This window comes from Amblyomma americanum, chromosome 5, assembly GCF_052857255.1.
Source record: "Amblyomma americanum isolate KBUSLIRL-KWMA chromosome 5, ASM5285725v1, whole genome shotgun sequence".
Classification (NCBI taxonomy): domain Eukaryota; kingdom Metazoa; phylum Arthropoda; class Arachnida; order Ixodida; family Ixodidae; genus Amblyomma; species Amblyomma americanum.
In genome coordinates, this window is record NC_135501.1 from 8,567,400 (window position 1) to 8,591,739 (window position 24,340).

General features: G+C 46.9%; 1 protein-coding gene across 23 annotated transcripts in view; it reads right to left on the reverse strand.

The window, feature by feature from the left end:
* The window catches only part of LOC144132260 (uncharacterized), a 364,547-nt gene that overhangs the window by 225,842 nt on the left and 114,365 nt on the right, over window positions 1-24,340 (reverse strand). For all 23 annotated transcript variants that reach the window (XM_077664547.1, XM_077664563.1, XM_077664561.1 and 20 more), the window contains 4 exons: window positions 18,239-18,504; window positions 15,086-15,154; window positions 2,843-3,331; window positions 2,606-2,782 (listed from right to left, as the gene is read on the reverse strand). In XM_077664547.1, the coding sequence (XP_077520673.1) occupies window positions 2,606-2,782; window positions 2,843-3,331; window positions 15,086-15,154; window positions 18,239-18,504 (1,001 nt within the window). The remainder of the gene's footprint in view (window positions 1-2,605; window positions 2,783-2,842; window positions 3,332-15,085; window positions 15,155-18,238; window positions 18,505-24,340) is intronic.

Here is a 24,340-nt window from a genome sequence, read left to right on the forward strand (position 1 = left end):
CAGTGTCACGCAAGACTGACTTGCGTTAACCCGCATGACTATCGTGAGGGTCGAACAGCCACGCAGCACGCGCTGCGGGAGTTGGCTGCATCTGTGTTGACCTTTTCCAGCGCAGATGGAAAAGAAGCAGGGCACATCAGAACGACACCGTTCCACTTCCAACTACCAGCCACCATCCAGCTTCGGCAACGTGCCGCGCCCAAGGCTCGACACTACACCCCGCCCGTGACCTGCAGTCGCCACCCTGGCCACCCCTGCTACCTGTCACATCGCATCGGAGCTGCCCACCCGCCGACTGTGCGCCACCGCCTGCGGGGCCCCATTACCACCGCAACCCTGGGTCCTCGCCTGCTGACCAGGTATGCCAGGGCAGCCCAACCGCGGCCTCAACCATAAAGCGCCGCAGCCCTGGCCCCTGAAGCCACCTGACCCAGTACCTCAGGGGCGCAGCCATGGACCTGGCCTCCAAGCCATCGCAGCCGGCGCCAAGGAGGCGGTCGACCGAATTCACCGGAACGGCGCAGCCGCGTGCACTCGGAAGACCATGACAGGGAGCAAGATGCCAAGCGTCATCGTGCGGGAGGCCAAGCCCTCAGAGCGAAGCAGCTGATCGGCGGGGGCGTGGCGCAGCCGTCAACCGATGCACCTGCGGAAGCTGAAGAACTTCGAACCTCGATCCCAGGATGGCGGAGAATATCAATTAATGTTGCCCCTGTTTCTGTGTTCGGGAGGCTTCTTAAGGAGAGGAGGATGTGCGATACAATGGTATCCCCTCCTCGTCCCCCGCGCCAGCGGCGACCGTGACTTACACGGGCGCACTGGCCACCAGGAATGTGGAGAGAAGGCACCCCCCGCGACTGCTCATTTCCGCCCCAGCACTGACGTGACGTCACGGCAGCGCGCTGGCTTCTGCGGAGAGGGTAGCACGCCTAAGCTTGACGGCAACGATTTGCTGCCAGGGAGGCAATGCCCGAAGGGATAAAAGGGGGGAACGCGCGGCGGGAAGAGACTCTCGCTGCCGGACCTTACCTAACTGCCCCACGGACCCCTTCCGCTGCCCGCCGGTCCCCGAACACCTACGCCAGGCGACGTCAACGACCTGGTGAGCTGCTGAACATCTATTTTACGGATAGAACATTCTTCCGCAGTGTGCTTTACCTCTCGTTAGGATAATAAACTATTTCCTAGCGTGCCCTGCCGTTGCCTATTTTGTCCGGACCTGCCGTGGCTGCGACTCTGCGAACGTGTTGCGTACTTGAATAACGCCTGCGTGTAGCTTGCACGGAAGCTCGCCTTCCCGGCCGGCTGGACGCAGAGTGACCCCACCCCATAAACCTTATCTAACCGCCGTAGCCTAGCGCGACAGCGAGGAGTGATCCTGAGCGAGCGAAAGGTAGAGATTCGAAGCGCGTTAGGTACGCTGCATTATCGCATCCATTTATCTACAATCGGCGATGAAGCGCCGACACTTCGCAATGGCCGATAACGCCGTCACCGGCGGTGCTTAGCGCAACGGCGAGGAGTGATCAAGGGGATTCCTGCTGCGTATGGACAGCATAATCGTGATTGTGCAGATGAAGAAGCGATACCCAAGTAGCTTTCGTGGACAGCCAGCAACGGCACGATAGATCAAACTTTCTGGTAACTCTGGTAGCGCGGCGCCGGCGTGTGGAATCGGAAGCCTTGACGAAATAAATTTGCTTCTGAGTGTTTTGAGGGGCAAGATGAGCAAACGAGCACGTATCATTTGTTAGGGGCTGACTGCGATCACAGAGCCGCTGTGAGATACAATCGTGCGCCGCAACTTCGGGAAGGTCGCAGTGCAAAGGCACTCTGCTCAGGTTCCAGCCTCCACACCATCTGTTCTCCGGCAATTTCCTTGTTGCAAGCACAATTATGTCGACAAGAAATGGTGCTTCCACACAAGAAACCAACCAGAACACACTTCAGTCATTTCTAGTTAGCCTTGGTGCAACAAAAATATGCCAAAAACGTTTTTCCCCGATTTCTCAAAACTGCATTTCTGGCACATTCAGAATTTTGGAGGAGCGTGCTAAAATAATAAATGCACAGGTTGCACAATAATCCTAATTTTAAACCACTGCTTCCTTCGGAAATTTTTCAAAATAATAAATCCTTTGTCTCAGTCATCAAAATGAGCTTTTTTTCTGTCAAGTTTGATCAGCTGTAACTCTTGTCCAAGTCGTCCTAGAATGCTCATTTATGCCTTACTGCATTCTTTGGTGACTCTAGATGATTTATAAATAGACATCTTCTCCAAGATTTTTTGTTTATTAACGAAGCTTCCTCCAAACAAAAGACATACTTTCCATGATAAATCTAAAATTATCTGCTGCAGGATAAAACTGTTTGCAGTTTTGGAATCAGCACATGGATATGCACGAACAGTTAAAATTTGGTGTAAATCTGTCCATAAATAAAGAAAATAGTTCTAAGAAGGGTGTTCCCTCTTAACGTGCACTGATATCGCACAATACACAGGCCTCCAGAATTTCGCTTCCATCGAAATTTAACCGCAGCGGCCGGGATCGAACCAGTGTTTGCTCTGCGAGATGTGTAAGCCCACATAAACCACCAGGCTCACCCGCATGGCCTCAACCACCTCCCAGTTCTTGGTTCGCAGGTCGTTGTTCTTGGCCCGCTGGTCGTCCAGCTCACGGCGCAGTTCCTCCACAGCAGCCTCGTGTGCCTGGGCAAGCCGCTGCTCGGCCCCCTCGGCTGCGGCCTCCACCTCCGCCTTCTTGCGCGACAGCTCGCTCACCTGCCAAGGAGCCCTCTCAGACTAGGAACGGCACACAGCAATTTTGTCCAGATGCCTCACCTCGCGGCTGTGGGTCTGGACAGCCTCGGCCAGGCGGGTGCGCAGCTCCTCGGCCAGGTGGGCCTGCTCCTGGACGCGCTGCTCCAGGACGTCCAGGCGGCGCTGGTGCTCCGCCCGCTCTGCCTCCAGCTCCAGCTGATGCACCTTGCTCAGCTCCTTCACTTTGCCCTCGGAGGCGTTGCGCTGGGCGGCCAGGCTCTGGGCCTCCTGGTCGAGCCGCTGGCGCAGCTGTGCGCAGGCCCCCTCCAAGGCCTCTGCCTTCTCCCGGGCCTGGGCCAAGCGGGCCTCTGCCTCCTGCCGCTCCAGCTCTAAGGCCTCCCGGTGGGAGCGCTCCAGCTCCTCCTCCCGCACACGCACCCGGTCACACACTGAGGCCGACGCCTGCTGCAGCTCCGCCTCCAGCTGCTGCACCCGCTGCTGCAGCTGCTGAGAGTCGTCGCGCAGCCGCTGCAGCTGTGCCGCCTGCTCCTCCGTCAGCTTCTGCTGGGCCTGCATGGCAACAAGAGCTGCACTACAGCCCGGCCTGACCCAAGAACCTCTTCTAAAGAGTAAAAATTTCTAGGAAAATCGTCAACTTTGCCACTTCCCGCGTTCCATTTGCAAGCGATAATACTAGATTGTACAGTTAAACCTTGTTATAACGAAACTCAAGAAAGTCACATTTCCATTACAACCAGGTTTTCGTTACATGCAGTTTTTGCGGAAAAAGTCAAAAGGACACTGCAGAACAGAAATCAAAATAAGAAATAGATGCCGGTGAAATCACTCTGAAAACTTGAAACTGTTTATAGAAAACAGCGCTACTCGAAGTAATAAATGCGAAGAAATGTTTCACGATCACGCTGATAGCGCAACTGCGGCAGAAGCCGTCACTACTTCCGCTGTGGCTCGTGCAATGCTGCTACAAGTGGTGTGGGGAGCAACGCACCTAGGGGAAATTGCACAGCCACGCCGCCGCCATAGACCGACCGTGGAGATACTCCCCCTCTTGGTCATCCGCTCGCTGTTGCCGGAGGAAATGAACTAGTGCCAAGAAACCTAGTGGCAATTCACATAACTCCTCTACGCCGAGTCCTTCGTCCTGAATATGAGAAGAGGTCACAGCGAAGAGCACGGGGGGGGCATACGGCTTCATGAAGAGCCGGTGAGCACAGAAGAAAATAACTGTGCATTTCAAAGCAAGCTAAGCGTATAATCACGGCAAAATGCACTGCAACCCTTTCTATCGCCAAACCATCAACAACTCGCGCTTTGATGACAGCACCACGCCTGTCATATGCAAACCACCACAGATTGCACATCGCCAGTTACAGTGCCGATATTTGTTTCAGTTGCTTGGCCTAATTACCACACATGCGTGAATAGTGGCTCTTTGCTTCCAAGTAAATTCGAAGAGAACAGTAATTTTCTATGACTATTTCAAATACTTTGGAACAAAGAAAGGCTGGATGACAAAATAAGCCTTTCCGAAATCAAGTAGTTTTCGAACACACGAGCTCATTACATAAAGAAAAGAAAGAATGCATTGAACCTTTGTCATACCTATTGAATCTGTGTCGAGTTTCTGCAAAAAGTTAGGCAGGGTTTAACCACGGTTACCCAAAGGCCGAACGATAACATTTTGGCAATGGCCCAAGCCAAATTTGGGCGTCGCCATCGTGTCGGCCACGCTCAATTAAGGTTGGACATTGATTTTGGCCCAAATCTTGCTTTGGATGATGCTATGCTGTGCTATTCAAGGTTAAACCAAGATCAAATCAGGCACGTAGCTGTAACTTTTGCGATGAGCAGAGCTACCACTCTAAAATGGGAATCAGAAATTGGGGCCTCCGACCTACACGTGGCACCAAAGTACCTGTGGACCTAGATGTAGGGCTCTGCTCTTACTGCGATTATGTTGCTGCGTTGCTGTTGCTTTCAGGCAGCGACTTCACGACACACGCTTGGCGTACGCACCGCGTGCCTAGCGCCACCTCGTGTCAGGTGTCAGAAAAGGGCGCTTATCTCCATGGGTCTCAAATTTTTTTTCTTCTTCAAATTCAAATTCTTTGTTTATCCATGAAAACACAATAAAAGTGTGTCCAGCACTGTTTGGACCCGTAGCCGTAGGCTAGTTATGGGCCCAAAAAATGAAATTCTATAATGCGGACACTGTCACATGCATAATAAAACCTGGGAAGAGCAGAGAGAGGGACATATACGGTATAAACGCTTGTAAGCGCCGCACCCGTGTATGGGCCGCACCCTGTTTTGCAGAAGGAAATATTAGAAAAATTAATGTCACTGTAAGGGCCGCACCCAAGCTTTCCACAGGACCCAGGCAGGAATAGCCTTCGAAATGCACGCACCTCCGCGATTAGCTCGAGCTGTGAGCAACTGTGCGCTTGATGGCGGAGGCGACGCATGTGCACAGGAGCTTCCAGGTGCCGCCCATGGATGGCACCAGAGGCCATGGCTCATGATCATCATCGCCAACTTTTTCCTCCGCCACGAGCTCCTGCCAGCTCCTGCTACCCATTATCGGCATCAGTGTCACCAGCTGCAGCATTTTGTGGCTGTCAAAGGCACGAGAGTTGTGCTTCACCGTAGTTGTGGCTTTCGCGTGCTGGCGAACACGGCAAGCGCGCGGCAGGCAGGAAATTCGATGTGGCAGAGAAGTGTGTCCGACGATGGTGCAACCAAAAGGATGCATTGAGGAACACAAGCTGCAAAAAGCGCGCTTTCCGAGGCAAGCCGTGCAAGTTTCCCGAAATGGAAGAAGAGCTGCTCTGCTAAGTACTGGAAGCGCGGAACTACCGCTATGCGTTGACAACGGGCGTGCTGCGTTACTTTTTGTAGGATGAGCGTGCTCTGGAGTACAGCCCCAGCTCGGAGCCTGAATACACCGCGAGTGCCTATTGAACATAGAATAAATGCCGCCGACTGATTGGTGTGTTTCTACTTTAATTTTTTTTTTTTTTGCAAGTTGAGTGTATGGGCCGCATTTCAAAAATTGGCCCTCAAATCTGGAAAAAAAAGTGCGGCCCTTATACGCGCTTATATGGTACATAATACAAATGACAAAAAGAAAGCATAACAAGGAACAGTCGCTTCAATTCAAAAAACAATCGTGCATGTTAAATTACAATAATAAATTGGATGCAAACAGCAGATAGATGCCTTTTAACATGTTTAATGCATGCACTGAAAGAATTTTTTAGCTGTAAGTGCAAAATTTTGAGCGTATTTTATTTCTAGTGGAAGAGTATTCCATATCTGAACACCAATGAAAGAGAGCCGTCGTTTTCCATAAACGTTGTGCGTGGGCAGTAGATTTAAGTTGCCTAATGCTACATTTCTGGTAGTACGCAATGATGTATGGAAGAGGGGTATATGGAAGGTGTGGTTGTTTCTTACAATGCTGTTTACGACAGTTGCTGTTTTTAGGAGGCGTAGTGAATAGAAGGGTAATATCCGTAGGTCGTGGAATAATGGGTTCCTGTGGTGATCCTGCTTAGAATGCGTACGATTCGTAATGATCGTTTCTGTAATTTTCTGATTGACTGGAGGTAACTATTGTAGGTCCATCCCCATGACTGCAGACAGTATGAGAGATGACTGTGGATAAAAGAGAAATATAAAATACGTAATGTACTTGTGTCAAAAAAGTCACGTGCTTGAAGCAGTTTCTAGCACCGCAATGCCACCTTCGCCCCCACTGCTAATAAATGGTATTGCCAGTGCAGGTGCCTATCAAAGATTACGCCAAGATACTTAAAACAAGGAGTATATTCTAGAGGAGAGTTGTCAATACTAATGTTTACAGTGTTAGCACCTACTTGCTTTCTACGGGAGTGAAATATAGTATATTTTCTTTTCTTGACATTTGCAGTAAGCTTGTTGGCTGAAAACTATTTAGAGACGTTTGCCAAATCTACGTTTGCTTTAGACTGTACTTCCTCAATGGTATTGCCTGGGCGCGGCGAAAGGGCCGAGCAAAGGACGCTCACCATGCGTTTTGCTTTCACCCTTCAGGCGTTGCTGCTGTCAATCGGCGGTGTGCTCCTTCCTGCTACGGCCCCGGCTTCGCCGGCACCAGCGTCAACGGCTACAAGAATCAATGCGGATCATGGCCAGAACTACATCGTCATCGAGGCACCAATGCTATTTGCATCAAGCCATGGTTCTGTGACGTCATCAGGAAGCCTGGCTATAAAGACTGCACCACTACCGGACATCTTCAGTGGGCGCGGCGAAAGGGCCGAGCAAAGGACGCTCACCATGCGTTTTGCTTTCACCCTTCAGGTTAGTTATAGTTCTTGTCTACGGAGCGATAACCGATTTCTCATTGTTGTGCCGCGCCCACAGAAGTGCTTGAGTATTGCATATGACTGTTTTTGTGTTTTGAAATTACTTGTTTGCGGAGACGTGGAAGAAAATCCTGGACCAGCAATAGAGGAAATGCTTCAGACTCTTGTAGATGGTCAGCAGTATATTAGGTCAGACATAGCTGACTTGAAAGCACGACTGGAGAACACAGAGACACTAATACACAGCTTTGGTGTGCGTTTGACAGACCTCGAGAGCAAAGTAAACGCGATGCAGGGAAAGATTATCTCGAACGAGGGAGTTAACTCAGCTTTAACAGACATACAGGTGACTCTCCAATCGCAGCATGCAAAATTAGTCGATCTGGAAGATAGAAGTCGCAGATCGAACTTAATTGTTTTCGGAATCGCAGATATACCTGACGAAACAGAAACCGACTTAAGAAATAAAGTTATAACAGAAACATTCGAGCATAAACTGGGCGTTACCTGTTCGTCTGTCGCTCGTATTCATAGACTTGGAAAGCCTAAACCAAATCGACCAATTAATTCTTTCTTTCCAAGATTTCCGAGAGAAGCAAGCCGTCTTGTTAAACGCAAAAAAACTGAAGGGAACAAACACTTATATTCAGCAGGATTATTGCGCAGACACGTTAAGGAAACGCAAGTTGCTTTGGGACAGCTCTAAACGTGAAAGAGACGCTAAGGAAAAGGTGTCACTTGCATATGATAAACTTAGAATCGGCGACAAGACCTTTCTTTGGGATGACGCGTTGAACACCAGAAAAGAGCTGCCGAAACCGAAAAGGTTATCTTCTTCTAGCTAGCAGTCGGAGCCTTGCCAGCTACGCTTGCTGTCTCTAAATGCTCGCAGTATCGTAAATAAAGCAGATAAGCTTGAAAATCTTTTGTTGCTGTATGCCCCCCATCTTTGTGTTATCACTGAAACTTGGTTGAACGAGTGGATTCATGACGATGAAATAGTTACACCAGCTTATCAGTTGTATAGAAGAGATAGAGGCTCTCGGGGCGGCGGTGTAGCAGTCATCGCGAAAAAGGGAATTAACATAGACGTTCTTGATCAAATCCACAATCACGAAAGTTTATTCTTAAGAGTGGTGTGGTCGGGAGTGACTTTTGTTCTTGTCACGGTTTACCGCTGTCCTGATTCAAAAGACGATTACATGATTCAGTTATATGATGATGTTGTAAAGCTGCAAGGTAAAAATTTAATAATCACTGGAGACTTCAATTTGCCAAGTATTAATTGGAACGACCTTAATTATGGATGCTCCACTTCTTCGGGCGCACTACTGGACATTATGCTTTCTCTTAACCTGGATCAGGTAGTAAAAGTAAACACAAGAGAGAATTCAATCCTTGACCTTCTGTTCGTTAGTGAAATTTTTTGCAGTGGAAATGTATCCGTTGAGACTGGAATTTCAGATCATGAACTAATTTTTTTCATGTGGGCTAGGGCTCTTGATAAGCAGAAAAACACTTCTGCAGAAAACTTAGTTAAGGATTTTAATCGAGCCAATGATGTGGAAATAATAGACTATTTGGATACTCACCTTTGCGTTCCGGTGACTAACGTTGAAAGCGCATGGAAGTTGTTTCGTAATACTGTCACATACTGTGTAGAAAATTTTATTCCATTAAAAAGAGTGCGTAAACGTCGCTCAAACCCATGGATTACGAGAGAGATAATTCACTGTGGGCGCAAAATAAAACGAATGCGGAAGAAAGCTAAGACAGGAAGTGAGCGGCTAAAACTTCTGAAGAATAATTTATTGACAATGATTAAGAAAGCCAGAAATAATTTTTTCAGTTACAGGTTGGAGGAGTTCATTAAAAGTGACCCTTCAAAATTCTGGCGATTTCTTGGGCAAACTAAAACAGACGTTTCGAAAATAAAAGTCGCTGGCAGAACACTGACTGACTCCTGTAGTATAGCAGAAAGTTTTAATCGCTACTTTCAAAGTGTATTCTCGGAACCGGATGAATTTGTGCATAGATCACCCGCATCTGTTTCTTCACAAGAAATTGTAATCACGCGCGAGGGTGTTCTGGCGATGGTTTTGAATGTCAATACCAGGAAATCTGGTGGACCTGATGGCATTCCTAATTTGTTTCTGAGACGCTATGCAGAGCAGGTTTCTGGATTCCTTACGGATCTTTTTAACTTATCAATGAGTTCATGTGATATACCAGATGACTGGCGAAAGGCACGCATTGTTCCTATACATAAAAAAGGGAGTCGCCTATTAGTAACGAACTATCGCCCAGTTTCTATCACTAGTCAATGTTGTAAGATGTTGGAGCATGTTATAGCAAGTTACCTTCAGAAATTCCTTGCTGAACAAAACACACTTTCCCCTTACCAGCATGGTTTCAGAAAAGGCCTGTCTACTGTCACACAGTTGGTCTCAACAGTTCATGAATTTTTGAGTATTCTTGACACTTCTGGACAGTTAGATGTGTTGTTTTTAGATTTCTGTAAGGCCTTTGACAAAGTGCCTCATGGTAAATTATTGTTGAAGTTGCAGCGCCTTGGTCTTCCATCTGACATAATAGGATGGATTTATGCTTATCTTAAAGACAGACAACAATTTGTTCAAATTAAAAATCACTCATCCGGCATGCTTTCTGTTGGAGTTCCCCAGGGAAGTGTTCTCGGACCATTGTTATTTTTACTTTATATAAATGACTTAGTAGATGTTTTACCAGGTGATGTTTCAATCAGGTTATTCGCAGACGATTGTGTTGTTTTTAAAAAGATCTCGAGCACGGAAGACCACACTTCTCTACAGGCTGCCTTGAATGCTATTGATCTTTGGTGTCAAGAGTGGGGCATGGAATTAAACGGGGAAAAAACTGTTCTGCTCCGCGTTACAAGAAAGAAACACCCCAGCATATTCACATACGAAATAGGCAAGACTGTGATCTCTGTAGTTGATAAATATAAGTATCTAGGAATAACCCTCACAAATAATCTATCATGGTCCATTCATATCACAGATATTTGTGCTTCCGCTTTTCAAAAATTATGCTTTTTGAAACGAAAGCTTGAAAATGCTCCCGTTAGAACAAAACTTTTAGCCTATAACACATGCATAAGATCGAGACTGGAATACGCGTCGGTGCTGTGGGATCCCTACACCAAAAAGGACATAGAAAAATTGGAACGCATTCAAAGAAAAGCAGTGAGGTTTATATTTGGAAAATATAGAAGACTAGATTCTCCTTCACCACTCATGCAACAACATAAAATTCCAACATTAGCAATACGCCGGAAAATAAATCGACTTCTGCTCCTTCATAAATTTTTGTCAAGTAAAGTCCCGTTTAAACTTCCAGATTGCATTCAGAAAGCTACCACCAGGCGAACAAGGCACACTACTCAATACACACTGGCTCCGATTTTTGCAAAAACCAATTCTTACCAGAACAGTTTTTTCCCCAAAACAGTGAATGAATGGAACAAACTACCACCGAGCATTTTTGAATCGAATAACTTTCTATCAGAACTGGAAAGTCTTTTTTTTTCCCAGGTAAAGGCGCCTTGATTGCACTGTATTCTTGTACTGTACCATGTCATTTTCTCACTCTTTCTATATTAATGCCTCTTTACGTTGTACTTTTGTATCTTGGACTGATGTCCTTTTTCTTGTATAGTTTTGTTCCAAATTTTATTGTGGACAAGTATTCATTTGTTGCCAGACTTACTGGTGTTAAATTTCTGGACATTTTTCTTTTGTTTGTGTAGCCTTTTTACTTTGCATTCTTTGTAAAATGCCCCTCCTGCTAGGGCCAAAGCATTGGCCTGCAGTATGGTTAAATAAATAAAATTATTATAGTGGCGCCATCTGCATACTCCTCTTCATGCTCACGCAGTCGTGCTTGTTTATCGAATTTCACTGGCATTATGTACGTGCTGTGCCGGTTACGGCACATGCGCACCACAGGCAGCACAGCCGTAGACACCTAGCAGGTACAGACCTTTCGCATACGTAGACCCTAGCAGGTACAGACCTTTCGCATACGTAGACCGTCTCCAGCACACACGCAGGAATGTAGTCACGCGGCACGGAGTCTGGGTCGCAGCAGTGCCGCCCCGGAGGAGGGGATGTACACTGAACCAAAACCATGTGCAGCAAGAGTTCCAGAAACGTTATTCACTCGAGACAATTTCGAATACCGGATTGAATCGAATGTCGAATACTTTACTATTCGACCAAACATTCGCACATGCCTACGAAGGCTAATACAAACACAGTGCTTGCTTCAGCCGTTTGTCGGTTCTATGTGTTTCACCACCTTCGCAGTCTCGTACTGGGCCGTTCATACTGCAGGCGCAGCGCAATTCCAGCAGCGACAGGCACACTTCCGCATCCAGACTTTGTCCCAACCCGTGCGTTCCGAGGCAATATACCGAACACAGTTCAGCCATCACACACAGAGCTCATGAAAGTGGTCGCTGCCTGTTGTCTGTGCATATGACGTACAGTGAAACTACAAGTTAGGTCAAGAGAAGCTTCAGAATGTGCACAAAACTACTGACCCTTTCCTTTGCAATTGCCATCTAGTTAAAGTGGTTTTAAGAGCATTAGCTCTTCCTGCTCGCATTCGAACGTTTCTTGTCCATCCGAGATTTCAAGATGGCAGCCGGTCATGTGATGAAATTGCTGCAGCATCGCGCAAAATGTAACCCTCCCATCACGTGACCGCCCATGCGCAGTCGTCGGGCCAGCACGGTGGCTGGTTTACCCCCTATGATGACGTTCTGCTATATATGTAGAGAATGAGCAGGTGCCAAGACTGGTGCCACATGGGGGTCACCATTGGTGACAAAAGACCTGTGGCCCACTCATTTGGCGCAGAGGTTTTGGAGTGGTGGCAAGCTGATCGGCAAGATTCAGCGCACAAAGTTGTCTGTTGAGTTGAAGCTTGGTGTGTGCGAGGGATTCGTGCCGACGACCTTTGGTCCACGAAACCGTAATAGGGATGACCTTCGGGGGGTCATGGCGAGCGAACCAATGGTCGCAGAGGGATGCCGGCGAAATACAAATTGTTGTTTTGTGATATACGCATTGGTACCCGAATTTGTCGAATGCATAGGTGAAAACAACTTGGCTAACGCTCTTCATTTAATTTCGCATTCACAAATCATTCATTTAATTTTTTTTCAGATGTTGTTGTGGCCCCTAGCGCATCTAAATAATGAGTCGTTGACTATACTATATATATATCACAATGTGGCTTCATTTTTTTGCAATGGGCATCAATGCTGAAAAACACGAGGAAAGAAAGACAGTGATGCATCAGAAGATTGCGAAAACTTTCTGAGGTGAGTCTGCATGGTACATACAGTATAAACGCGTGTAAGGGCCGCACCCCGTATTCCCAAAGGAAATATTTGAAAAAAAAAAAATCTGTGTAAGGGCCGCACCCAAACTTTCCAGGAAACACGCAACAATAGCCTTCGAAATAGATGCACACAGGAGCTTCGAGGTGCCGCCCATGGATGGCGCCCGAGGCCGCGGGTCATCATCTTCATCTTTTCTTCTGCCGCGAGCTTCTGCTACTGTACTTCCGCTATCCATTTCGGCATCGGTATCGCCAGGTCTAACTTTGTTCTGGTCTGGCTGTCAAAGCATGCGTTTTTTGGTGGTTGTGTTAGCGTGGTCGCTCGGCATAGTTGTTGCTCTCGTGCGCTGTCGTTCTTCACTTTTTCATGAACTGCCTCCGAGCATTGTCACTGTTGCACGATGGGCAAGCACCTCAACAGCTACACAGCAGGCTTTAAACTGAAAGTAGTGGAGTTCGCTCTCGAACACGGCAAGCGTGCCGCGGGCAGAAAATTTGACGTGGACGAGAAGTGTATCGGTGGTGCGGAAAAAGGGATGCGTTGAAGAATACCAGCTCCAAAAAGCGCGCTTTCCGAGGCAAGCCATGCATATTTCCCGAGCTAGAAGAAGAACTGCTATGCTATTCAATGGAAGTGCGGAACAACGGCTACGCATTGACAACGGACATGCTGAGCGTGAGGGCACAAGCCTTGGTGCGTGCTAAAAGCATACCGCACGAGGACTTCAAGGCTAGTGCCGGCTGGGTACGAAGATTTCTGAAGAGGAAGGGCCTATCATTTCGGCGAAGGACCACGCTGTGCCAGCGGCTGCCCCCCCGACTACAACGACAAGGTGCTCAGCTTTCAGAAGTATGTCATCGGTCTGCGTCGTGAGCACAACTATATATTTTCGCAGATAGCGAACGCCGACCAGACCCCCGTGTGGTTCGACTGTCCCGAGAGCTGCACAGTTGAACTGAAAGGAAAGAAGAGTGTTTTCGTGCGGACAACCGGCGGAGCGCCAACGGTGTACCGTTATGCTGTGCGTCACCGCGGACGGGCGGAAGCTGCCCCCCTATGTCATCCTGAAAAGAAAAACGATTCCTAAAGGCGTTTTGCCCAAGGGAATTGTAGTTCGCGCCTAAGAAAAGGGCTGGATGGACGATGAGCTTGTGCTCGACTGGGTAAAAAGCATTTGGGAGAAGCGCCCAGGCGCCATGCTGGCCCGACGATCGCTCCTCGTCTTGGACAGCTTCCGCGGTCACTTGACGGGTAGGGTTAAGGAACGCCTGCGCGGTATCCGCACAGACATGGCCGTGATACCGGGCGGCCTCACCGGCATGCTGCAACCCCTGGATGTAAGCGTCAATCGGCCTTTTAAGGTTGAATTTCGAAGGCAGTATTCGGAATGGATGGCCAATGGCAATCATGACGAGACGCCGACAGGGCGGCTTAAGAGAGCACCGCTCGCGACTGTGCTTGGATGGATTTTGTCCGCGTGGAATTCCGTGTCGACCGACATTGTAACCAGGTGTTTCAAATTGACCGGAATTTCAAAGAGTTTAGACGGGACTGAAGACTACTTTCTGTGGGCTGAACATTTACCTGAACACAACACCAGCTCGGAGTCTGAAGACTCCGTGAGTGATGCCTGAACGGTAAATAAATGCCGCGCATTCCAGATTGGTTTGCTTTCACTTGAAAAAAAAATATTTTTTTCGAAAATGGCGTGTATGGGCCGCACCCCGAAATTTGCCCCCCGAATCTGGGAAAAAAAGTGCGGCCCTTACACGCATTTATACGGTACATAGTTTGTATCAGTTTGCAAACATCCCCGCTCGTAGACATTTAGCCATTTAAGCCAGATTTTTCTCGTGCACATGCTCCCCATTTCTTTTTTTTTTTTTTGTAAATTGAAGTTGTTATTGCATTTCTTTCCTATCTATATCATGTCGGGACCGTAAGACCGACGCGATGCAAATAAATGAATAGCCTAACTCGAGAAGCAAAGAAGAGCTAACGTTGAATTTTGTGCGTGGCTCTCATGCCGGGAAAATTTTTGCTTTGGAACACATATTCCCCGTGCAGGCCAATAGTTAGAAGAAACTGTACAGCTAATGCTAAAATTCTGCCTGGTGGTGCTCACACCGCAGCAGTGCGGTCAATATGACGACAGCACAACCACATAGCACATTTTAATAACAGGAGAAAACACATGTCCCTTGCTACGTGCCCTGTCGGTGACAGCAGAATCCGCATTAGGATTTTCACAGAACTCCGTTCACAGCGAGGCTTGTTTACTTGCGGCTCTAGTACAAAGCATTGCCAACGCTCAGCTCATCGCCGTTAACACGCTGCCTAAGATGCATCAAAACAAGCATCATGCATTGCACACCGTTAATGTTGCATTGCATTTGCAAAATGCAGCAATGCGCAACACCCACTCTAGTTTTAGGTGATGCTGGGAACCTGTCGGAGGCGACGTGGAGTGCTGCCGGCGTGTGAATGCAATTCTAGAACTCTACAGCAGCCCAGATGATGATGCTGACTGCCACAGAACATCTCCTACTCTTCGGGAGGACTCACCTTGAGGCTCTTCTCCTGCTGCTGCACCTTAGTCAGCTGCTGGTTCAGCTCCTGCCTCAGCTCCTTCACCTGCACCAGAATAACAGCTCCATCCACTTATCTGCTTATAGGGCTGGAAGTACACATTCGGGTCGAAACTGTTTGTGATGTGTGAATGTACGAATGTTTGAAATAGTCTTTCAAAAATTGCACCTCTGTCACATGCATTCTCTTTTTATGATGGGTTATTTGTAGGCATATACGAATATAGAATAATTTCGAACCAGATACTTCAAATACTTCTGGCGTACAAAAATTTCAATGGCAAAAAATCGTGTTTTCAAACACACAAGGTCATTACATGAAATAGAGAACACATTGATTGTTTGTTGCGCTCTTTGAAGCTGAGTCGACATCTTGCGAAAATGGCCATTGGAAGTGGGGGAGTCAACCTTCATGCAGAGCCGACATATTTGTGGGGTGCAAGACCTACCTCTGGGACCTCAGACTGCTGCTCTTAACTGCGATTGCATCGTTGCACAGTTGTTGATCTTAAGCGACAACTCTGTGAACGCCTGCGAGGCGTACGCGGCCCAGCGCTACCCCGCCTCAGGCGTCTGAAAGGGGCACCTATTACCTCGTGCTAGCTTCCTCTCGTGCCCATGCCACTGCACCTGATTCGGGAATTTCACGCGCAGAAGAGTAGACTTGCAGTCAGCTCTGACTCGTCCCACATAATTCAAGAGAGATTAGATTCGACATAGCGCGGCCGCTTCCGCAGGAAACCGCTGCACAAGGACAGACCACACCGAGGACGCCACAAGGAGCCATGCACAGTCCAGCTGTTTACACATGCTATGATATGCCATGATGCTATGGCATGCTATGATAGATCTCTCTAGTAAAGACCCCCATGTGCCAAACATGAGGTCAAGAAAGTGTGTTTGTTACAATAAAGTAACTGAAAGCTATACCAGCTTGTTTACCAACAGTCCTTCCTTTAAGAAACTGAAAAGTGCACAATTGTGCTTTCCCCTAAGAGGATACTGGAATGGAATGAAATGTTGGTTTGGTTTGGTTTATGGGGGTTTAACGTCCCAAAGCGACTCAGGCTATGAGAGACACCGTAGTGAAGGGCTCCGGAAATTTCGACCACCTGGGGTTCTTTAACGTGCACTGACATCGCACAGTACACGGGCCTCTAGAATTTCGCCTCCATCGAAATTCGACCGCCGCGGCCGGGATCGAACCCGCGTCTTTCGGGCCGGCAGCCGAGCGCTGTAACCACTCAGCCACCGCGGCGGCTTCATAGTCTCGCAATTTTTGAGCACATATAAAATATGGTTCATTGTGATTATCTCTCCTCTGGTCACTCCAGTCAAAAGCCGTACTCAAAACATTTCGTTGGTTAACCAAGACTGCTTACATGTCCCTGATAATTAGCACGCAGATGTCATTAATTCATATTCATATTTTTCCTCCGGGTTCACGCACGAACCTGTATTCCCCAAATACCTGCCACTAGTTTTTCCCAAATGCTACCAGTTTTTATAACCCATGAGGGTATCACTGACCTCATCGACAACCTTAAATTGTCAAGCACCCCTGGGCCAGACAACATAACCGCCAAAATATTGAAGGGAATTGTGAGCATTTCTAGCCGTATTTTGCAAATTATTTTTCAGCAGTCTGTTTCAAATGAAGAAATACCAAATGATTGGAAAACTAGTAAAGTAACCGCAGTATTTAAGGCAGGCAATCGATCCGATCTTTTTAATTACCACCCAATTTCATTAACATCCATTCTATGCAAGCTACTGGAGCACATTTTATATTCACACCTCACACCTCGACAATAGTGTTTCCTTTTATGAAAAACAGCACGGTTTTAGGTCAGGCGATTCTTGCGACTCCCAGCTTTTCAAAATCACCACACGCCTTCACTTAAACTTAGATTCTTCTTTTCAAACTGACGTCATCTACCTAGACCTCTCCGGAGCCTTCAATCCCGTACCACATCGGCGCTTAGTGGCAAAACACTCCTGCCTCCACATTAACCCTTTAATCTTATCATGGATTGACTGCTTTCTCCGCAACCGTACAGTAATCGGCAGCCACAGATCGGAAAATACTACAGTCATCTCTGGTCTCCCTCAGAGATCAGTGCAGGGACCACTCCTTTTTCTGATATTTATAAACGATCTTCCTAATGTCATATCATCTTGTATCCGCCTCTTCACAGATGACTGTGTCCTTTACTGCCGCATATCTACTCCAGATGATCAGACTCTGCTTCAATGCGACTTAAACCTCATAGAAACCTGCTGTACGTCATGGCTTATGCAACTGAACATTTCCAAATGTAAGTGCATGTGCATGTACCTAGAAAGTGGAATAACCTCAGCTATGTGTATTCATTAAATTCTATGCCACTCTCCGAAACTGAATCATACAGGTATCTTGGAATCATCGAAAAAAACCAACTAACCTGGCCTGAACACATTGCAAAACTTTGCACAGATGCTTCCAAGTTGACTGCCTTATTAGACAGGCATACAAGGCGGCTCTCCATCTCCCCCACCGGACCCCATGTATTAACTACTGGCATTAGGGGTCTACAACACTGTGACGGAGCTCTCGGAAGCTCATCTCACCACACAGTACGAGTGTCTCACCAAAACCCCCACGGGATGTCACACACTCGACAAGCTTGGAATAAGCTTCAAAACGACCATCGCCGACAAGACCCAGCTTCCATCCCACATCCACAGCAACCTTATCGTTACCCCTCTGCCTAAAACATGCACCAGAGTATCATGGCACTCGCTGCAAGGGCAGGGCTAAGTCTTTGCATAAAAAGTATTTAAAGGGGTGGAGACACCAAATTTTTGGCTTGCGTGTTCTTTGTTTCAAACCTTGCTTATTGCCCCAGGACACATGATACACGCTGCGCAATTCATATATGTGCGGTAAATAACTTTTTATCCAGTATCCAGGTTTTAATGCAATCGGTAACATTTTAGAGATAAAAGCTTTCCAGGCACCAGCCACTGCAGGAGATGTCTCGGAATAGAATTATAAGGGAATGACATTGTGTTCTGCCCTCCAGCAGCTTCAGTTATGCAAGGCACATGGACAAAGTGGCTTCATACCTAGTAGGCCAATTCAAGATACCTTGGTAGCATGCGAGAGGGTGTGCTGGCGTTCAGCCTCCAGGTCCCGCTCCCGCTCAGCCAGCTGCCGCCGAAGGTGGGCCTCTGGGTCGGGGCCCCGCTTGCGCCACTCGCCGGCCGCCCCGGGCTGCTGTCCCGCCCGGTTCAGCAGCTCCTCCACAAGCTGCTGCTGCAGCTCCTCCTCCTCGGCTGAGAAGCGGGCGCCCCGCACCAGGGCCAGCAGCTCCCGCACCCCAATCTCAGAGCTCTGTACGTCACTAGTTGCAACTGCATGCGTAACATCTTTATAAACAACAGGAATGCACAGCTCAAAACATGCTTTGTGCGGGCCCACTGACTAGCGACTAAGAGAACAGTCAATGGTTCAGTAGTTTTGGATTCCGTAGCCAGAAGTTACCAGAGGTACACAGTGGCACACACACTTGCGCACTGCATGTACCGGTGATATGGCACAGCAGTGAGCATAAAATATAAGTGTAAAACTTTTTTTTCTTTTATATAAGCCCAGGCAATAGATTACCGTTGCTCAAATTATGCGAGTAAATACGGTAAACCACGTGGCCAGTCACAAGCGCACAGAAGTGTTTTCGGACATTTTGCCCTCTCTGCATTTCACTTCACCAAGGTGTGTGTCTCTGCTGCCTGACAGATGCCAAGAGTGGGCAACAAACAATACAGCGCAGCTTTCAAGCGAAAAGTAATCCTCTGCACCAAATCAACAGAGAGAAGTGTACAACGGAATCGAGAAAGCAAAGGAGCAAAATCTTTGCATCTTTGCTGACCAAAGTCCGGACGATAGCCTGCTGCTGAGGAGGTAGTTCAAAATTGGGTTCACGACCAAAGAAGTAGGCACCCAAGTGTTTGCTACAACGACTAATTGAAGGCACGCACAGCCGCACAATGAGTTCAGGTGTCAAAGAAATGGGTGACAAATTTCATGAAACTGAACAGACTAAGCCTAAGGCGACGCACTACTGTATACCAAAGTTGTCTGAAACACACGAAAAGAAACAGCGTGCATTTCTACACCATCTGAGTGACCTGAGGGCAAAACCTGTTTGGTCAAATCGGCAACACCAACCAGACTCCGGTCTGGTCTGACATGCCCAGTGGAGCACCAGGTTCGCCTGCTCTGACACCGACATTGCACAGTACACGGACATCGTACAGCACACCGGCCTCCAGCATTTCACCTCCATTGAAACGAGGCAACTGGGGCCGGGAATGAATCCACATTTTTCGGGTCAGCAGCCGAGCCCCAAACCCACTGAGCCACCACAGCGGCTAAGATTTGATGTGAGTGGCAACCACAAGCTGAAGCGATTGGTGAATGGAAACTAAAATACAATGCAAGAACAAACACATAAACAACAAAAGAGCGTGAATAACAAGACAGCTCTTGACCAGATGGCTTTCACATGTCAACAAAGAAATGAAATAGGCAAAAAAGAATGCCTACAGAGAACTGTTCAGCACATGTTCATCTGTGTCTAGAATTCCTTCCACCAAACTGCACTTCATGCAGTGGAACCCCGACTATGCGTCCACTTTTCATGAGACGACCTGCATTTTATGACGAAACCCCCCCTAGGAATAACGAATTAAAAAAACAAAAAGCTATCTACAGCCTGCTTCATAGGACGGCTGGCAAAGCATTTCATTGGCAAACATCAAGACAACCCAGGGAGTTCCAAATCAGAATCAAGATGGAGACCTGTGCCCGCAATGATGCGATCCAGCTCACGACAGCCTATGGCCGCTCTGCTGACAGCTCACAGACTCCGCACGTGCATCTGGCGAGTCAGCGCGACCCTAGGGATGCGTCCCTAGTCCCTAGGGCCAGTGTGACCCTAGGGACGCGTCCCTAGTCCCAGAGATGCTAAGCTCTGAAGAATGGATCCGTGTGGCACAGCTAGCCTTTAGAACAAACCTTCTAGGTCCGAATCTTTATCGCGGCAATTTAATCAACAGCAACTAAGGATGTAAGTCTTTCTCCCTTCCGAATCACTGAAACAGCAGTGTCTCAAACCTAACGCTTTGCCGCACATAATGCCATGTATACTTGTGAGGGAAATGTTCTGGAAGACCTGGAGCCAGTTTTTCCGGTGCGCGAATTCTGTCAAAAAGCAGACACAAAACCCAGAGAATTAATCGAAGCTTTTTTTACTGCAAAGAAAGGAAGCATGTGCATCAGCGACACGTCCATATCTTTGTATAAGGCAGAGAACAATTTTTTCACTTGTTCGCTATCTTATCAACTTTGAAGATAGCATTCCTTGCTTGTACGATGGTATATATTTGTCTGTGTTGCCTTCAAATAAATCAGTTGTGAGTGGCGCTCCATCCTGTCTTTCTACCTTGTGTTGTTTGTTTTCGCGCCTACAACCAAAGGAGTGGTTGTTGTTGTCCTCGATATAGCGGCTGTGGTGGTTAGCTGTGCACCACCTCGCAATATTAGGTGGCAATATTCTCTAGAAAGCGCAAGACCGAAAGCATGACAGCTGCGCTTTAGTGAAAAGGGGACCTAAACTACATGAAAATTACAGGTCATTTATCAAAAGCGCGAAGTTGACTAAAAAAACTGCACTCATTACAGAAGATGTCAAGACCAAAAACGCAGCAGCAATTGTTAAATGTGTATTTTCGTTGTCAAGAGACAGTTCGGAAGTATTTTCACTGGTTCCAGCTTTTTCGTTCATTCAAACAACCTCCGAAGGAACATCATCTCGGATGTGACACGAACAAGAACACACATCATAAACACACTCGTCTCCCTTATATACGAATTCGCAGTACATTCAACAAACCCCTCTCAGGCAATATACAGGGTGTTTCAGGGAAGATTTTAAGCAATTCTCCAAAATGGGTTTTTTGATGCAAAAAATGTGGCTTTTTCAGCATAGTATTTATTACCAGTGTTGGCGGACACCAGAAAACCGGTGAATCACTTTAAGTAAAAAGCTGGTTAACTATTTTGTAATAATTAACTATTTATCTATTAGATTTAGGCACCTAGTTGCAATTAGAGATTTGTAGATGGTCGTTGGTAATACAGTAAAACCTCGTTGATACGTTTTTCAAAAACTGAGGAAAAAACATATCCGGGAAAACGTATGATCCAAACTACCCAATTCTGATAAATGTTTTAACTGCTGAATGAGGTACAAAAAGACTTATTGACAATTTCACTTTAAAAAAATCAATTCATAGCACAAGATCTCAACAGATCCTTTTCTAATGCTCGCAGAATTCAGCATGTTTGTACTGTCTTAAGCGGGGAAGTAACTTCGTAACGCATCTGGTCCGCCGATGGCAATGACGAAAGTAACCAAAATATCCTCCTCATCGTTTTTAGATGCTTTGCCCCTTTACACCTAAGTACTGCAGAAAAGCCACCGCGGCAGCTGATAGCCATAGAGTTTAAGGGCATCACTGTCACTCAAAGATGCTTCGTCCCCTTGTCCTTACGCAGCCGCAAAGAAACCTCAGCGTTCTCTTCATGACGCGTCCCCGAAAAAATGGCTGCATCACTGTCACTCAAAGATGCTTCGTCCCCTTGTCCTTATGCAGCCGCAAAGAAACCTCACCGTTCTCTTCATGACGCGTCCCCGCAAAAATGGCTGTCTCAGATGCTGGTAGTGGTGGTGCTTAGCCATCTAGGCACAGCAGAAAACCCACCACTGCCGCTGCATTTCAGCTTTTCATGTTGCATGCCCTCACATTCGCCCCACTTTTATCATTTTAACATGTGCATTTGGTCAATAAACGTATTACACGACCACAATTTGTCAAATTTTAAACGTAACAGCCGGAAAATTGTGTTAGCCGGGAACGTATTAACTGGCAGAAATATAGCGTAACGGCGACATTTAAAGGCCCGCGATTTTGAGCGTACGACCTGGGAAAACGTATGAACTGGGAATGTATCAACGAGGTTTTACTGCAGCCATATCAGTTTTTAGAATATCAAAAACCCGATTACCCTTGGCACTGTGGGTTGATAAAATTTGGCTTTTTTGACTAGTTACGTGCACTGGAAAGGTTGCTTAGCCTGCATTTTTTCTAAAGCAAAAATTTTGTCAAGCCACAGCGACGATGGTAATCACAATGGTAATCTCTAATTGCAACAAGGCACCTAACTAATAGTTAAAAGTTAATTATCAGGCATTAGTAAACCAGCTTACTATTTAAACCAATTTACCAGCTTTCCAGTGTCCGCCAACATTGGTAATGCTATGCTGAAAAAGCCGTATTTTTGCCTCAAAACATTTTCGAGAACTGCTTAAAGTCTTCCCTGAAACAACCTGTATATTGCCTGAGAGGTGGTTTGTTTGGGGAATACACATGTATAGGTTTTATTTCAAATATCCCTCCACTCCCATCCTGGTCCTCTTTTTGTGTAGCTGGAGCAATGAATGAAGGTGATGATTTGATTTACCTTGTCATATCAAACTGGATTATAATATGCACAGCTACCGCTGCGGAGCAAGCGCCTCGGCGAAATGTCATCCTTCAGGGTCATTTTACTCATCGTTGCTCGATGAGGCGGCGCAGCTGTAGCCCATGGTCACTTCGATATCTCAATGATATAATTTCTAGGCTGTAACTGTCAATCTGTTTCCATGCGGCCAACTCTGAGCTTCCAGACGCGACGGGAGCAGGCCGCCGCAAGACCTATGATGCCACGCCACGCACACCTCCCGCCTGGACGAGCAATAAATGGCGCGCACGCACAGAACCTACAAAATAACACCATCCACGCAAAAATACATGAGAAAAAAAAAACACTGCAACTTTAGATGATCGGACGTTCTCAATCTCATTTCGGTGATTTTACAGAAAGTCGGGATTTAGTCCCTTCAAAAACAAGCCCATCCATGAAAAAATATGTGAAACATACATACAAAAAATACATGCAACATTTTGGCAGCGGTAGCAGCAACCAACACAACTGTGACGCTCTTCACTTTTAAACCCAGGTTTCTAATGGAGTTAATGGAGTTGGAATTCATCTAGCTCTCATCCTTACTTCGTCGCAAGGCCGCTACTACATTACTGCAGTACTGAATCACCGTGTCGTGACACGTGTGCCACCCACTTGGTTACTGACGTGGCCTTGCGTTGACATCAGTGGCATCTACTTTTGTTGGCAGCGGCAACCGACGCTACTGTGGCACTCTTTGCTTTTAAACCCAGGTTTCTACTGGAATTAGAATTGGACCTTTAAGCGCAGGTTGGTGAAAACACCTTTTGCTTCCACGCCAAGTTGTAGTCTGTTGCTGCTGCTACTGTCAAGTGTTTGTGTGCGCTGCTGTAATGTTGTCAGATATCGCAAAAGTGCTAAAAGAGTTTAGGCAGGAAATGGACGACATGCAAAGTACAATCGAGAAGGAACTAAGAAAGCAGTTCAAAGAACTGAAGTCATCAACCGACTTTTTCAGTGAGCAATTTGATGCAATGGCCAAGCGCTGTTCAAAGATTGAGAAAGAAATTGTGTGACTAAAAAAGGAAAACGCAGTTTTGTCTAAGGAGTGCAGTCAGCTTATAAATCTAGAGCAGTGCTTGAGGAACCGTAAGCTTGAGCTCAAAGGTGGAAAGTGAAAACCTCCCAGCTGGGAAACGTCATCCAGGAGCCAATCAGTGAGGATGATGTGTGCCAAAGAAGGATGTCCTAACATTGTAGTGCAATTTGGCACACGTGGAGGAAAGTGCAACAGTGACCTTTAGGAAGCCCGGAAAAATCAGGTCCGCCATTCATACCTTGGGTTCACTGGTCTTTGTCAATGAACACTTGTGTATGACTGAAAGAACTGCTCAGCAGGACTGTCGCTCAACAAAAGGATAAGGGGTGGAAATACGTGCAGACAAAAGACGGATAAATCGCGTGGGCATCGTGTAACCTGTGCGGATGATTTAGAAAAGATTCAATGAGTGAAAGACACCCCTCAGCCACTTTTGCTGTTTGATAGTGATGCCTAGCTGCTTGTATACCATATGACGTAACAAAACTGCATCGCACAAATAATGCTAATAATTTCATATCGTTTTTTTCACATTAACACTTGATCCACTCCAAATAACGAGGACGATTTGTATGCTTTGC